This window comes from Physeter macrocephalus, chromosome 19 (genome assembly GCF_002837175.3).
Source record: "Physeter macrocephalus isolate SW-GA chromosome 19, ASM283717v5, whole genome shotgun sequence".
Lineage (NCBI taxonomy): Eukaryota > Metazoa > Chordata > Mammalia > Artiodactyla > Physeteridae > Physeter > Physeter macrocephalus.
In genome coordinates, this window is record NC_041232.1 from 17197459 (window position 1) to 17215042 (window position 17584).

Consider the following 17584-nt stretch of genomic DNA (forward strand, 5'->3'; position numbering starts at 1 on the left):
CGTATGCTAATGCATATATATGGAATCTAAAAAAAAAATGGTACTGATGAACCTAGTTGCAGGGCAGGAATAAAGAGGTAGACATAGAGAATGGACTTGAGGACACGGGGTAGGAGGGCGAAGCTGGGGCGAAGTGAGAGTAGCATCGACATATACACACTACCAAATGTAAAATAGCTAGTGGGAAGCAGCTGCATAGCACAGGGAGATCAGCTCCGTTCTTTGTACCCACCTAAAGGGGTAGGATGGGGAGGGTGGGAGGGAGGCAAGAGAGGGAGGTGATATGGGGATATATGCATACATATAACTGATTCACTTTGTTATACAGCAGAAACTAACACAACATTGTAAAGCAATTATAGTCCAATAAAGATGTGTAAAAAAAAAAGTATGTGTGGAGGACTTAGAAGAATGTCTGAGCGCACAGCATACACTGAACACACAGGAGGGTTTGGCTGCTGCTGTGGGTTGTTACTAGTAATAGTATTCTCACAGTCTGCAGAGTATCCGAGGAATCTTCTGGTTCATCATCAGCCCTTTCTTAACCCAGTTTTTGGTCTGACTCAACAGGAAAAAGGATGGTGATAACAAGGACCATTTCTTGAGCACCTATCATGTGCCAGGCATAATCTCATGGAGTACTCCAACAAGAACCCTATTAGGGAGGGACAAATATTATCCCCATTTTACAGATGGGGGAGATGATGTCATGTGACCTGCTCAAGGTCACAGAGCAGGTAAGAGGCAGAGCTGCGGTTGAGCCCAGGCCTCCCTGGCCCCTAGAGCCTGGGTGTCTAAACCAACTGGGCTTGTCTTCCTGACACCAGTTCTGCCTCCTCCTCTTCTGCTCATGGTGTCATGCCCCACTGACCTCTGGAGCCTGATACCCAGGCCTTCTATCTCCATCAGCCACGTGAAGGCCGGGCCCCCCACTTCCAAACTCTTTCAAACCAGCCCTCTCTTTGCCCCTCCTCTGCCTCAGGCCAGGACATCATTACTGCTACACGTCTCAAGAGCTCCAAATCCTGGCTTCTGAGTCAACCCCCTCCCACCCCACTTACCTCCAAAGGGGTCTTTCTAGAAAATCCTTCTGGTCATGCTGTTTCATCATCAAAAAAGACTCCTGGGCACCTCGTCTACCCACAAGACGAAGTGCAGACTTAACTCGGTATTCAAGGCCCCTTTGTCCTGCCCAAGTGTGTTTCCTAGCCTCTTCCTCTCCCCCGCCTCCCTACATATCATAGCTTCAGATATGTGGCACTGCTCACCAAACAGCCACTGGGGTACTCATTTTAAGCCTTCTGTGTGCTATGCATTGAGCTAAACACTCCAGACATGACCATCTCATTTAATCCTCACAATTAGCCTGATCACTAGGTACCACTTTATTGATGAGGAAACAGGCTCAGAAAGAGGGGAAGTGACTTGCCTAAGATCACCCAGCCAGTGGTCAAACTGGGACACAAATCCAGGTCTGCCTGACAACAAGGCAGCTTGTGCTCTTACCACCACACCTTGTCCTGTGTTCCATCCTGCCCAAGTCTTCCTAACCTGAGCTGGGACTTCACCTCCTCTTGGAAGTCTTCCCTGATTGCTTGCTTACAAAGTAATCACTTTCTCTTTGGTACACCTGGGACACGTTGCTCTAACTTTACATTTGCTTTTTTTCGTATTTTTTCTTAGTGGGTGTGGGCTCCTAATGGGTGGCTTGGCCTCCTTGTTGGACAGAGCTCATTTCTTCCCTTAGGCCAGCACAAAGAAGTACACAGAGTAGGAGCTTTATAACGCCCACCAAATTGTTAAAGTTCTTCCTTGCCCTTGTTTTGCTGCTCCTTGACTTGACAGGACCCTAGAAATTCATTTCTTGTTCTTTTGTCCAAAATGTACTAATCCTACTGTTTTCCAGAGTCCATCCTATTCCCCAGTAGCTAATGAGGTAGTTACTTCATCCACCAGGGAGTCCACAGTGCAGCAGACAGGGATATGTGCTCTCTTAGCCCTGTTTTTTTTTTCTTTTTACCCTCTTGGGCACACACGTTAGACTATATCTCCAGCCTCCCTTGAAATTGGACATGGCCTTATAATTGAGTTCTGGTCAAGGAAATGTGGGTGGAAACGATGTGGCTACTTCCAGGTCTGTCCCTTGAGAACCTTCCCCATGTACTGACTAAGTGAAAGGGACTCTGGGATACAGTGAAGGCAGAGCCAGAAGACAGAAGATGCCTGGGTCCCTGAATGGTTGCGTGGAGCAGAGCTCCCTTGCCTCATTAACCAGCACTAGACTGTGATGTGAATGAGAAACTCCCACTATGTTAGATGTTGCCGCTACAGGAATGAGCCACTATGACTCGTACAGACACACTGGGTTCAAATCCCAGCTCTACTTCTCAGTTATGTGATCTTGGTGTCTCAACCTCTCTGAATTTGTTTCTCCTTAGGATTCTCTAGAATATCCCACAACATCCCCGATGTCAGATAACCAGCCCTGAGTGTGGTACCCAGTAGGTGCTCAAGAAATGGAAACCCCCCTCCCATTAGGGCAAGGCCTCTGCTTAGTACTGGGACAAAGAATTTGGTTGATCTTAATCTTCACTGGTCTCCACTAATATTTGGCTTTATGTATCTCAATTAAGTGTTATTATTTCGTGCTTGTGCTGAGAATGATTTTATTAGAGGTCAGTTTATAAACCTCGTGGAGGAAATAAATAAGAGACTTTTGTCTGTCACACTGGGGTCTCCAAGGCCAGGAGGGAGGTGGATGGAGGGAATTTAGGAGGCGGCCTTTGAGGGTGGGGAAGCAATGGGGGCCAGTGTGCCAGGGTAAGCCTGACTCAAAGTGATACTGTGCTTGGCAGGGTAGATGGGAGGGGTAGGCAGAGGTCTGGGCACAGGTGAGGGCCTACTGACTCTGGCCAACTCTCCCAGGCTTTCAGCCCTGCAATTCTCACTTCCATCCTCCCTCAGGGCATTTGCACAGGCTGTTCAGTTTACCTGGCATGCTATTCCTGTTAATTATATATTTACTTGCTGTGCAAGAGTCTGAATTACATCTGTCTTCCCCCAGAAGGTCAGCTCTGGAAGGGAATGGACTTTGTCTTATTTGCTCCTGTGCCTAGAACAGTGCCTGGCACCCAGAAGGTGCTCTGTATATGCTGGCTGAGTGAACAAATGAATGAATAATAAAAGATTCAATCTCTCCCACTCCCTGTACACCTAAATGCAGGAGCCAGCAGGCTTTTTCTGTAAAGGGCCAGATAATAAATATTTTTGTCTTTGCAGGTCATACAGGTTCTGTTGCAACTACTCCACTCTGTGCTCTCTGCTGTGGTGGGAAAGCAACCATGGACAATATATGAATGAATGGGCATGGCTGTGTTCCAATAAAATTTTATAAAAAATAGGCTTTGGCCCGAGGGCCATAGTTTGCAGACCCCTGTCCTAAAGCCTGCCTTTTGTACCTCTGTTCTCACTTGTACTTCCGGTGGTGTGCTGGGGCTGACCTGCAGCAGCTTGCAAAAGCTGATTGTCAAATTTTCAGGAGTTTTGCAAGCTGGCTGTTAAACATGGCCATAATTAAAATTTTAAATCATACAAACCTACAATTATAATACATAAATTGTATTAAAAATGATGGTACTACAACACGGATGAATTTTGAGGACACTCAGCTGAGTGAAATAAGCCGGTCACGAGAAGACAAATACTGGACGATTCCACTTATATGAAGTACCTGGAGTAGTCAAATTCACAGAGACAGAAAGTAGAATTGTGGTTGCCAGGGGTGGGGAATGGGGAGTTATTGTTTAATGGGAACAGAGTTTCAATTTGGGAAGATGAAAAAAGGTCTGGAGATGGACGGTGGTGATGGCTGCACAGCAATGTGAAGGTACTTAATGCCACTGAACTCTACAGTTAAAGATGGCTAAGGTGGTAAATGTTGTGTGTATTTTACCAAAAAAATTGAAAGAAAGAGGAAATACATATTCAATACTCATCAATTCCCAATTATTTGGTGATATATTACCACTCCCGGTGCTTTGAGGTTATGCATAGCTATTGTGTCTGTGTGGTGGAAATGCTATGTAAGACGCTACCGCACATCTCGTCTCAGCTCCAGGCTGGCAGCTTGAAATTGGCCCTGGCAGCAGTATTTATACCACGGAAGTCAGGGCTCCCCAGATAGCCAGCTGCTCATCATTTCCCAGCACACCACTGGTTATTTCCATGTGTCTGTCTCCTCCACTAGATGGTGAGCTTCTAGGGCAAGAGTGTCTCAAACATCAGAATCACCAGCAGAAGCTTTTAACATCCTGATGCCTGAGGCTCACGCCAGACCAAGAATGCCAGCCACTCTGCAGTGGGACCCGGATTTCGGTATTTTTTAAAGCCCTCAGGGCAGCCAGGGCTCTCAGGTTGAGCGGCTCAAACTTTAATGCGTACACGAATCACAAATCACCAAATTACTGGGGGATTTTTTTTAAAATTGAAGTACAGTTGACTTACCAGGGGACCTTATTAAACTGCAAATTCTGAGTCAGGAGACCTGGGAGGCGGGGTGGGGGGCCAATGAGACTGCATTTCTACCAAGATTCCAGGTGGTGTGGACGCTGCTGGCCCATGGGCCATTCTCTGAATAACAAAGGGTTACAGAAAGGATGCTTCCTTTCAGCTGGGTGACCATGTGGGCTTTCCATGCCCATCCCCAGGGATAAACAAGGTGGGTGTTACAACAACCCATTTTATAGAACAGGAGACTGAGGCTGGAGGCAAAGCGACCTGCCTAAGGTAACACAGCTAGGGAGTGGTGGTAGGGCTTGGACCTGGTTTTCCGAGACCCCAGACCCACTGCCTTTGTCTTCCTTTACCAGCTGCTTGACTTGAGCCGCTCTGGGTAAGGGGATTACATGGATCTGAAACAACATAGGGCCCTTCCGCCTCCTGGCTGTGGGACCCCAGGTGAGTTTCTCACCCTCTCTGGGTTTTATTCCTGGTACTCGGGAAACAGGGAGGGTATGACTGTGGTACTGGATGCCTGAGGGCCTCTTGAGGGGTCCGCCTCACAGAGGATGCCATGACCAAGAAGGTTCTTTCTCCAGTGCCTAAACTCGGGGATGGCACTTCAGGGCCCCCCTTCTCCCTGGGCAACAAGCCCAGTGGGTCAAGCAGTCCAGCCCTCTGCCTCAGAGCTAGGACAAAGGAAGATAAGACCGGGGCCTTCCTGGGAGCAACTGCATTTTGCCTCAGCAGCATTTAGCATACCCATAATTAGTTCATGCAGTGTGGGGTGATCTCAAAACCATAATCATTGTGATAAGCAAGATGATCATAGCCTCTGACTCTGATCTCAGCTTTCTTTACATCAGGCATTGTTTTAAGCCTTCACACCTATTACCTCATTCGCTCCTCACTCTCACACTATGAAGCAGGGGATATTAGGAGTCCCATTTTACGGATGAAGAAATCAAGGCATAGAGAGAGAAGCATAATTTGCCCCAGGTCACACAATTAGTAAGCAGCAGAGTAGGGGCGTGCTCTTAACCACTGCACTATATTGTCCTTCAAACAATTTACGTGCATGGTGCAAACAGGCATGTCTCTCCCTGTGCTCTGAGCGCCCCTGGGACCGGGGCCCTGTCTGTCTTGTTCCCTGTTGTGTCCCCAGGGCCCCACACAGGGTCTGCACAAGAAACAGTTTCTGAATGAGGGAATGGGTGGGCTGGCTGAATCTCTCCCATCCCACATCCTGGCCACGTGAAACTCAGTCATAAGCGTGACTTGCATTGGCACTGAGAGGTATGTGTCCAGCTGTCTCTCTCATTAAGGCTGTGAATGCCACGAGGACAGCAACGGTATCTGGAGCTGCTCGCTGCCACATCCCTGGAGCCTGGTACTCACTCTGGTATACAGCAGGTGACAAATAAATGCTGCTGAGCGTGAAGCTCTCAATGGAACTGGAAGGGAAGCGGGAGCGTGCATGTGTATTCTAGGGCTGCTGGATGGAGGGGAAGGGGCAACAACACTAAATCATGATGTAACGATCCCATTTCTGGGAGGTTCATGTCGCACTGAGCTCTTTACCTGGGTGAATCCTCCTATCCTCCCTGCGTGGTAAGGACTGTTACCATTCCCAGTTTACAGCCAGGGAAACCGAGGTTCACCGAGAACGCTGGCCAAGGACACAGCTGGGTTTGGAACCCAGGTCTGTGTGGATCCAGGCTCATGTCATTTCTACGCCACATCACGGGAGCCGGATGAATCACCTGTGTTCAGCCTGTTACCCTCCGTGCTTAGCACGGCTCTTGGCACACGGTGGTGCTCAAGCTTTCCTTGAGCACAAGTCAATAATGTTCACCACTTAGCCCCAGCACCCAGTACCATGCCTGGCGCACAGCAGGTGCTCAAGAAACATCTACCGAATGGACGCACGAGTGACTGCACGAACAGCCACTCGTCCCGCGCCGGTGTCGTGCTGGCTGTCGCAGTAGCGTCTGCTTTGATCGCCAGCCACCACCCCCAAGCAGACACGAGTGCTGAGAGACTCTCGGCTGACGGTGCCGTGAGATGGATGCGCGCCCGGCGGCCTCATCTCCCCACCGCCTGGCCCCGCACGGCCTTCCATAATGCAGTCCATTAAAAGGCTTGTAAATTTTCATACACGAAAGCCTACCATGGCATCAGCACAGACTAATTGTTGTTAAATGTGTGGGAATGTTACGGCCATGCTACTGGAGCGATCACTCTTCCCAGCTCATTCCTCTGCAGGCAGAAAGCTTACAACACTCGCACAAGGCCAAAAAGCAATTCGTGTCAAAAAGATCAATAATATAAAAATAACGCATGAGAATTCTAGTTAAAGGGAATGTCATATAAATATGTGGTTCACGTCCATGATTCCAAGATTAAAAAATCAATCAATATCGTTCTTTAGATGATGTTATTTCTAATGAGAAATACCCGGAACAACTGCAAATAACTGCTTAACTGGGGGGAAAACGCATTAATAATTTACTTTATAAGGTATATGATACCAAATGAAAGAGGATTGCTGCTGGTTCTTAATTTGGTTGTAATATGGCGTGACAGGTTCAGTGATGCTTTGGTGGGTTCTTAATATTGAATTCAGAAGGATGTTCTGGTTTTACCCCTAGCTGGGCAGGGAAAAGCCAGAGGAGCCAGACTGGCTTATGGGATCCAAGGAGACCTGCATCATCAAAGTTATTATGTCATCAGAGGAGGCTGTGGGGAGCGTATGTGCAGCTGTGCGAGCAGGGAACAGTAAGGGTGGACAGAAGCCTTTCTTACTGCATCTTGCAAGTGACACCCTGTTTACCGAGCTCTTGCTATGTGCCAAGTCCTGGGCTGGGTATGCAGACCAGGGTTTGAATCCCAGCTCTCCACAGGGGCTGGGCTTCCCTGGTGGATTCTGCCTGGATAGCTCAGCAAAAACATCTAAAAGGCACAGATCTGGCTGAACAGAGGTCCTTCCCGACCATAACCACCTGCAAGTGTCCAATTCAGGCCCTCAATCTAGAATCTATACTCTCAGCTCCTTCTGTACCCCCCAGGCTCCTTGAGGAGCTCTGTTCAGCCCTCGAAGCTGAGATCTGCATCTTTCACCCTCTGCTCTGCTGGTGAAGAGCTGTGTGAGCTTAGGCAAGCAGCTTAACCTCTCTGAAACCCAACTTCTGACCTGTAAGAGGGGACAGTACCAGTGGTGCCTCCCTTGCCATGCTGCTGAGAGGTGGTGATGTGTGACAGGCATTGCTAAATGCTCGATAAATTTTGCTGGCTGGTGTCCCAGCCTGAGTTACCACCCACCACCATGTGCTGGGTGCTAAGCCTCACTTACCTCACCTGAGAATGGGTGAGAGCAGAGGCTTCCTCACTGGGCTCGTGGGAAGAATAAATGTGATGAGGCAAGTTTCAGCTCATCAGCTAGGAGTGCCGACTAATCTTCAAAGAGCACTCACTATGTGCTAGGTTTTGTTCTTGGGGCTTTTCAAGTATCAACTCATTTAACCCTCTCATCGACCTTATGAGGTGGGTACTAATATTATCTGCATTTAAAAGCCAAGGAAGCTGAGGCCCAGAGAGGTTAAGTGACTTGCCCAGGATCACACGGCTGGAAAGCGGAGAGACTAAGATGCCAGCTCATGCCAATCTGGCTCCAAGCCCATGCCTGTCCCCGCTGCTTATCTTTCCTGGTGGGTCCCGCTGGTCAGCGAGGCCATTTCTCCCTGGCCTTGTAGGCTGGTCAGGACTGCACGTGTCTAACGTCTGTTTGTGGCCCCAAGGGGGTCCCACTTACAAAGAGATGGTCATGCCAGTTCTGGGAGTGACAGAGAAAGGGTCATCTGGGGAGTAAGAGAATTATGACATCAAAGACAGCTGGAAGAGCAAACAATGTTAAAAGGCAGAAAGAAAAATAAAAGATCCTGTAATTAAACTTCGGCTCAAAGGGAAGGGCAAGAGTCCTGCGGGCAGATGCGGAACAGGAGGGGAGCACAGGGACCAAATTAGGACACGGCATGCAGAGCTGGGCGGGGGCTCAGGGCAGGGAGGGCCGAGCCCGTCTCAGGTGATCTGAGCTGTGAGGATGCCCGCCACGCCCTTCTCAGGCAGCTCAGCTTCAGGAATGGAGACTACAAACCCCCAGGGATCTTGTCCTGGGTTAGAACCCTCTTCCCCACCCACGACTGCCTGTGAGGGAGAAGCAGGGAGTCCTCAGTGTCTGGGGCTGGGACAGATGGTGGGGGAAGCCGATGATGACTTCAGGTTCTGGGTACTCAGTAAATGTTTGTTGAGTGAATAAATGACTTCATGGACTCAACCAATGATCTGATCTATCTCCTGGTAAATGGCATCTTAGTCCCGTCTCTAAGCTCCTAAAAGGTGGTCACGCCACACGAGCTCCCCTCTGATCCTAAGAGGACAGGGAGAGAACATTCTCAGGCCTGAACTAAACACACCCACCACAATGAGAACAAATAACTCACTGGCCACTCAACAGAGAATCTCACTGAACCTCTTGCAATGCGATGAGCTGTCCCTATTTACAGGTGAGGAAACAGTGGCTCAGAGACATGAAGTCACTTGCCAAAGTCACAGAAGCAGTGTTAGGGTGGGACACAGACCCTGGATGTCTGACCTCCACACTCTCCCGCCGCCCCTGGGGGTCAGAGGACACTTCAGCCTCCTTGGTTCCGAAACTGCTCTGTTTCAATCAGGCCCAGATGAATGTGTCTGTTCCAACTCAAAGGAAAGGGTTTTCCATCATGCAGGCCATATCCCCTTCAAGGTGGAAGAGGAAGGAAGCAGGGAAAACAAATTTCCCAGCAGTGGCCTTGCCATCTTCTGGCTGGGCCACTGCACACACTCCTTAGAAAAGTTTCACCTCTGATTTAGCATAAGAAAACTTTTAATTTAGATGTTTTCGTCTCTCTCTCCAAGTAAAAATAAGTTTAAAATAATGACTGTAATAAATGAAGGTAATTAATTGTAGTTTGTTCCTTTACTGTCTAGTCAGCTTAATTTTACCTTTTCAACTAATAATGAGAAAATAATTTTTGTGCTCGGAGGGTTAATGATATGTAACTGCAAGAACTGCTAATTGCATGTTGCAATCCATCCATCAACAACCCCATCTGTGCGACGTGATTATGTTTGCTAAATTATTGCTTTGAATTATCTTTCATAAAGCAACTTTTGTAATTAGCAGGGCTTTCGTCTTGCTCTTTTCTCTGCGCGCAAGGATATTCAAACTTTGGCCATTTCAAGCTGTCTCCATTAAGCCACCTTCTCTGGCTGTCTTTGTTTCCCTGAGCAGGGGGAATCAAGACTGTCCTTTAAGCAATCAAGGCGGAGAGGAAAAGCTTCCTTGATTCACAGCAGGGCAAATTCACTTCCTCTCCGCCCCCCTCCCACCAGCATGAAAAAAAAAAAGAAGGAAAGAAAGAAAAAAAGAAAAAAAGACCCTCACACATACACAGTATGAAAAGATAAAAGGATGCTCGTATGCTGTATTCACCAGGGCTGGTGGAGTGAAATTAAGGAATGAACTCGAACATGTTATATTTCAACAAGAGGCCCACACTGGGGAAGAAGGAATGACAGGCACGATATTCAGCCTTGGCGTTTTATGGGTTAGTTTATATGACTCTGGAAGGTGTTTGCCTCAGGGAATATTCCTGGGAGCTGATTAATGCCCACTTGGGAATCCTCAGCTCTGAGCCCAGAGCCTGGTGGATGGCGAGAGGGAAGCGGCATAAAGGATGAACTCTCATTAAAAAAGTTAAAATGAAAATCAAATTTGGATTATAAACGGCCTATGTGTGTGCAGTTTGTTCTGGACGAAGGAGATGCTTTTTATTAACACCTTTCTTTGCCGGCGTTTCTCCCCTGAGGCGCTGGGAGGGACATGGCGGCCGCAATGGATTAGTCAGTAGATCATGAAGAAAGCAGGGGTTTTGGGAATAAAACTCCAAACAAATGTAGTCTTTTTGGTACATTAAAGGGACGATGGAAAACCCTCTTAAAAAACTTAACGAAGCTCCTTGAAGATCCCCAGCTATTAAAATGGTGTGTATTCAACATGCCACATGGGTTTGGAAATGAAAATTCAGCTTTGCCTATTCTGGCCCCACTAAGACTCTCTCTGTCTCCTCCTGCACTCACTGAGCACCAACTGTGTGCCAGACACCACGTCGACTGCCTCCACCCTGCTTAGTTCGTAGAATCCTTACTGTTGGCCTCACTTATGAGAGGAGGAAAGCTGCAGCTCCGAGAGGTGGAGGAACTTCTCCCAGGTCACACAGCTAGTATAAGCAGCAGGGCTGAAATTCAAGCCAGGCCCATACGAGTCTGATTCACATGTGCTTTCCACCATGCTGCACTCGGGTCTTCCCTGGATCACTGCCGAGGTCTAATGTTTAACTCTTTCTCCTACTGGAAAGATGGCATAAGTCATGCCTGCTTCCTATAGGGATAGAAAACCCCCTTCTTTTGGATAAAAAGCCTTGAACACCTAGTTAGGAAAGAGGCAGATTCCAACCCAGGCCTAGTGGAGGCCAGATAAACCTGTGTTGGAGGTGACTGATAACAGGAATAATAAAATAATAAGACTTCTAATACGCAAGGTAATGTCCTAAGCACTCCATGGGTATTGACTTTGTTCTTCCTCAATCACAGCCCTATGAAGTAGGTATAATTATTACCCAACTTTATAGGGTATGACACAGAGGCACAGAGAGGTCAAGTAACTTGGCTAAGGCCAAACAGCTAGTAACTGGCAGAGGCAGGATTCAGATCCAGGTGGACTCCAGAGTCTGCGCTCTTCACTCCCTAGCAGCTCTCCATGTACCGGGAATTACATTAAACTCTTTCCTTTCATTATATTTCAGTTAATCCTCAAAACAACATGAAAAGATCTGCAGTGCCTTTATTCCACTTTCACATATAGAGAAACTGAGGGTCTAAGTAGCTAAGAGAAGCTCTGCCACACCAACCCAAGCAAGGGAATGGCTGAGAAGGTGATGCTCTACACAAGACACTCACAGCTGCCTGAGAGGGCTTGTGTGCTGAGTATTTCTCAGGGGACCACGAGCTGGCAGATGGGGGCCTTTTTTTAAAAACATAAAGCCATGACAACACATTTCCAACATTATTGGTCTTCTTTCTGGTTTTTTTCTACCCCCTTCCAGCTCAGGCACCTTACAACCACATGAATCAATAACCGGATGGCCCTATAAATAAATAAGCGCATCAGTCAACTCAGTAATAAAATGAAAGGATGAAAAATATGGAAATCAGCGACATTTGTGTAAATCCAGTTATTGTTTACTTTAATATTGCCGTATGCGCTTACGCAGTTCCGAAGAGACAGATTTAAAGTAACGTGGCACTTGGCAGACGACAGACTTAAAATGCATCTCCACTGGCGAGCTCTGAGAAGGGCCTATCCTTCCAGGGTCCTGCCTCAGTACAGGGGAAGACGGAGAAGAGCCCCCTGAAGACAGAACACTGGAGAAATGGCCCTCCCTTCCACTCTCCTGACTCAGTGTAATTCCATTCTTTTCCTAGCCTACCTCCTGCACCAGCCAGACAAGTGGACACTCTCAGAATCCTGGTCACAAAGTCAAGCAAAGAGGAGAAACAGGGGAGGTTCAGCTCCATCCCAAGGCTCCAGGAAGGCAAGAGAAACCACTGGCTGAGGACAGCTCAGCTGCTGCCAAAGGAACTAGGGCCCGATGGGTTGGCAGGAAAGGATGTGAAAAGTGTAGATTTTATATCCTCAGAGGATGGGTGGTAGAGAGGATTTCAGAGCAGGCAGAAATCCCATCAAACAGAACAGAGAACCCATTCTTATCATGATACCATGGCTGATCAGGAGGGCATGGGGCAGTTTGCAATGGGGGTAGAGAAGTTTCTCTGCTGCTGGCATCCTCTGGCAGCTCCAGGTGGGATAGGAGAGGGAACTGGGAATTATTTTTGTGACATGCCACAGGCCTTGGGTCTTACCTCAGCTTGGAAGCTTTTTAATACAGGAGCCACCATCTCTCTGATTTCCTGTAAAAGAGATCAGCGAAGAGTTCACTGTGGTGCCAAGTGGGGTACCCCCATGGCCCCTGTTTGCAGCTCACTGTTGTCCCCCAAATCAGTATTTCCCAAGCGTGTCCCGTGGGACCTGCACTCCATGAGATTTCATAAGGGTTCCTCATATATACACTTACAGACAGACACAAACACACACCCAGGTGCCAAGCCAGATCTGACTAGGACACATGAAGCACAACATCAAGTTTCTTCCCTGCAGGACTTTTTGGAGCCTTTTATATAATGCACAATGGGAATTTCTGGAAGAGGGAGAGAGGAAATAGCATTTCCCAAATGGATTTGATCATGGAATGCTCTTGTATGCAAAGTACCTTGCGGGACTGGCGGTCCATCATGGGACATTTTTTGGAGCAGGGGCTGGAAAGGCTCCACAACCAGGGCCGTGTCAGCAAAGCTCCCACATGAAAACCTCTGTCCTTTAGGTTGCTCGGGAGATGCCTCCATAGGGTGCCATTTCTGCTTCCCCACCCAGCTGCCCCCTCCAACAAAGACTGCACTCGGCATTTTAGCAACACCACTCTGCACGGTCGCTCCTTCATCACCAGAAGGTGGGGTTTCTGGGGGCTTGGTGGGGTCACCTGCCATGGCACCCAGCTCAGAAGAAGGGCTCTGTAAATGTTTGATCAACTCTATGCCATTGGGCTGTCTTCAGAAGGCAGCCTCCTCTTTCTGGACCCTAATTTCATGCCTTTCTCAAGTGACCTTGAGGTTCCCAGCCCCAAGGGCATCCCTGGTGGACTCCCATGAGTTCTCTCCAGCGTGCAAGAGGGAGTAGAACCAAGGGTACCAAGATCCCAACCACAAATGCTCCGGTTTCCTCTGAGACCCACTGGTGACTCCCCTAACCACTGTCTTCTATGGCCCACAAGAGACCCCCTTGGGAGGAGGAGCTGAGGGGAGCTGGAGAGAATGGAGAGGGAGGGGGTAGCAGACAGAAACAGGAAAGGAAGAGATGAGCTGAAGAATACATATTTCAGGTGAAGAATAAAATCCCTTAACTATGAAATAGGATTGTGTTGCTTCTGGCCCCAGAAAAAAATCCTTCTTCTGGGTCCTGGCTATGCTTTCCCCACTGATTTGTGGCCCCCAGGGCTTCTCAGAGCCACTGACATACTGATGTATGCAGGGGATCTTCAGGAGGGACGTAGGGAGTGCGTGTGAACCTAGTGGATTTATTTGATCATAAGGAACCGTGAGTGCAAGGGCTGGGCGCAGAAAACGAAACTTAAGAAAACCTAGATTGTGGGTTGTAAACTCAAATGCCCACAGAGGCTGGAGGAAGTGGACAGGAGGGAGACGGGCTGTCCCGTGGCAAATCTCAGGGGAGCACAGCATCTTGGTAATGTGAGCGGCAGCTGCTTGGCTGTTTCTGATGACTGCCACTTGGGCATGGAGCATCCACGTGGCCAGATCTACCAAACAGTCTCAAAAGATATCGGAAATCCAAGCTTTGGGGTGAAATCAGAGATGCTAAACATCGACAACTTACGGTAAAATTTGAAAGACCTTTACAGACCAAATAAAACACATCAACAGGAAACCTCTGGTCTGGGTTCAGGAAATGTCGGTGTTGGAAGGGGCTCACAAAGCATCTCCAGTCCCTGAATTTACAGAAAGGGACACAGAGGCCCCGAGAGAGGCTGCCTTGCTCAAGGTCCCAAAGCAGGTGAGTGGCACAGCTGGAATTCCAACGCAGGTCAGCAGACCCCCAGACAGGCTCTGTCACAGCCCCATGCTCAGATGAATGTAGGGGACTCAGGTCTGAGACCCATGGTGGGGTGGGTGGGATTTGGGGCCAATGCCAGGCATTTCTAGAAGCCCACTGCCCTGTCTGCTGCAGCCCTGGGGGAAACCGAGCAAAGGCAGGAGGTGAGCTGGGCACCAGCCAGACGATGTTCTGAAATAAAGTCTTGGCATGGCTCTCCCCCATCAGGAGAGGCTAGTTCCAAAAATGAGAATTTTCAGAGGCGCGACTATAATAGGAATGGAAACTTATTCCTTCTAATTACATAATTGCATAATTATGCAGTATTAAAATTATGTAAGCCGAACTCAGAGGCTTAAAACCTGGCCTGGATTTCCCTCATCACCTGGGGGCTCCCACGTGGCCTGGGGGAGGGAGGACAAAATGGTGGGCTGTGAAGATCTGTGGCCGCTTCATCTCTGCTTCCCAGAGATTGGAGAGTCAGAGGCAAAGCTTCTGGTTCTCTCCTTCTGGGCAGAAAAACTGGTTTAAAGACCAAGCTGTTCTCTGTTCTAAGAGGGAAGGGAAGGATGCTCAGAATCTCCCTATGCCTTCTTAGCTCCCAGTCAAACCCAGGACGACTTAACTTGGCTTTTCTGAAGCCATAACATGGGAGACACGCTCAGATCTGAGATTCCCGCCCCTTCTACAAGCGCACTATCTCTCAGCTCTCAAACCTGATTCCTCCCAGACTTGCTCCACGGACAAGTTCTAACTAGATCCTACTTCCCACTCTTGCCTTGAAGAACCAAAGATATTTATGACTGGCCTGAGGAGGACTTCACAGCTAATGGACTGACCCCTCTGCACTTATGTGGCCTGATTCCTGGGTGGGCCTGCTTCTTCTCCATCTTCCATGGCCTCCAGCAGTAAGATGGCAACAGGACCCCTAGGTGATTCCAACAGGCAGAGTGGAATCAACATGTCCAGGTCTAATACCTCTGGAATGGCAGACCCTGTCTGGCCCTCCTCCAAGATCCAGGCCACCTGAGCAGCCTGGGACAGAGAGCTCAACCCTCTGCTGACCGCAGAGAAGCACAGCAGGCTTTGGGAATGGGCGGGGTATCTGTTTCCTGTAATAGCTCTGATGTGTCACATCCCTGCCAACATTCTATGGAGTCAGAAGGTTTTCTTTTTCCTATTTGTGTTTATTTCCATCACTAAAAAAAAAAAATTTGAGAAGCAACAGGGGGCCTGACAGAGGAGGAAAAAAAATTCACACATTCACCCTTGTGAAGAAAGAAGCGTGTCCATTCTCGTCTCTTCCCCTGGGGGACTCTTACATTGCAGGGGCTCGCCATTACCTGGAGCACCCTCGTGGCAGCTGGGAAAGACAACGCTGGTGGCTGGAGTTGCAAAGGAGGAGGAGGTGAAGGGGGAGAATGAGGCACATTTATGGGCAGGCGGGGGAGACAGTTTCAGACATGGAGATCAAGGGAAGGACCAGAGGGGGTGAGACAGTCTACAGCCATCATCTCCCGGACGCCAATGGGAAAGCAAAATAAAATCAGGAACTCTAGACAAATTGTCTTTGCCGTCAAGGCCAAGCATTTGACTTAGACATTAATGTGAGGGGAAAATGGATGTTGTATAGAGCCCTCAAAAACAATGACTTCCATGGAGAAGCGTCCTTCCTGCTCTTATTCTAGACAGCACCAGTGAGCACCGCTATACTGAGAAACACGGAAAGGTTGAGGGTTGTAATTTTTCTTCGTGGCTAATTAGCTTCTTTTCTTGTTAGTCACTTATGTCTATAGTTTTCAAAATACAGTTTGAACAGAGGAAAATCTGCATTCCTACTGAGTTAATTCTATAATAGCAACTATACTGTACCTCAGGTACATTTTTCTTAAATTCCCGGCGGAGTTCAATTAAATGTTTATGAGAATGTTCACTCTCCTCCTGCCGCGCAGACAGCTCGGAAGCGACGGAATTAAGCTCCTTCTGGAACAATAAAAAAAAAAAAAAAGAAAACAAAAAAGAGAGGGAGAGAGAAAAGAAAAAGATTTTTTTCCTCCTTTTCCTTTTTAATCATCGTACAAAACAGCATTCCAAACAAGTTTCCTTAACTTACAAAAAAGCTGAGAAAAGACAGGATATTGACTCCTGGCACAAATGAATAATTTACGAAACTGGGGATGCAACCTAAAAAAATCCAGGACAGCTTTTTTTGCTTGTCAGAAGTCAGGCCAGATCAATAATCTCCCATAAAGTTGGGTGGAGTTGTTTTTTCTCATTTCTCCCTTACGCCTCTGCCCCACCTCTTAAATTTCCAAGGGAGTGATGGCATAAGCTTGTCAGTAACTGTAGAAAACATCTCCAAACGGTGTCAAAATAGTAAAGTGCGGCATATTGTATGGGCATATTATAGTGTAAGAAAGTGCTGTCGACAGCTTTCATATATCAGAGGTGGGAACTGTTCCAACTATGACTTACACTTAAGGGTTCATAAATACGTCTTTTAAGATATAGATGGCTTTTTAATTTCTGTAGATTTTGGAAAAATGAAGGTGCCAATAAGAAGCAAGATGACCTTTTGTGTATCCTGCAGTAAATTATCTAAGGTTCACTTCAAGTATAAGAAATATTTCACAGAAGACTCCTGGATTCAGAAGAAAAGGATTGGAAGCAGCCTTGCCTGCTTACGTGCAATGAAGGTTTCAGACCAGGTTTTTACAGGATGAACCAAGGAGGGAAAAAAAGAGAGTGAGAGATGGAAGTGGGGGACGCTCCAGCTCACACATGACAGACAATGTCTGCTGGTTGTACATGTATATTTGATCACCCCTCTCGCAGCTTTCTTCACTTTAACAGTGGCAGTTTCACGAGGGGAGAATAATTCACCATGAGTTGTCATGGATTTCATTTGCATAATTCAAGAAATGCTCTGTTTATGTGGTCTGCTGCTTTCTTGCACCATCCCGAGATGGGCTTTTTTCTGGACGATAACTAGAGGAGCATTTCTGTATATATCACCAGATTATATCTGCAGCAATCAAGCCCCATAATTTCCTAAATCCGGTGATGCAATAAATTTCTGCAATCAGATTTATTAAAAACACACAAGCAGATGCAAGAGTGTATTTCTAGGGTGAACTCTTTAATCTAACATATGTATGATGAGGCCTGGCACCGTGTTGAAAGACCTCATTTGTCATCGCTAATACGCATTCATCTTGCACACACAATGAAACACTTTTACTATTAGATAATGAAATAAAAATACTA

General features: G+C 47.6%; 1 protein-coding gene across 1 annotated transcript in view; it reads right to left on the reverse strand.

Annotated features, from left to right (window-relative positions):
* Positions 1–17584, reverse strand: part of CUX2 (cut like homeobox 2) — a 204310-nt gene that overhangs the window by 78038 nt on the left and 108688 nt on the right. The window contains exons 2-3 of the mRNA XM_028480561.1: positions 16190–16300; positions 12517–12564 (exon numbers count right to left, since the gene is read on the reverse strand). Of these exons, the coding sequence (XP_028336362.1) occupies positions 12517–12564; positions 16190–16300 (159 nt within the window). The remainder of the gene's footprint in view (positions 1–12516; positions 12565–16189; positions 16301–17584) is intronic.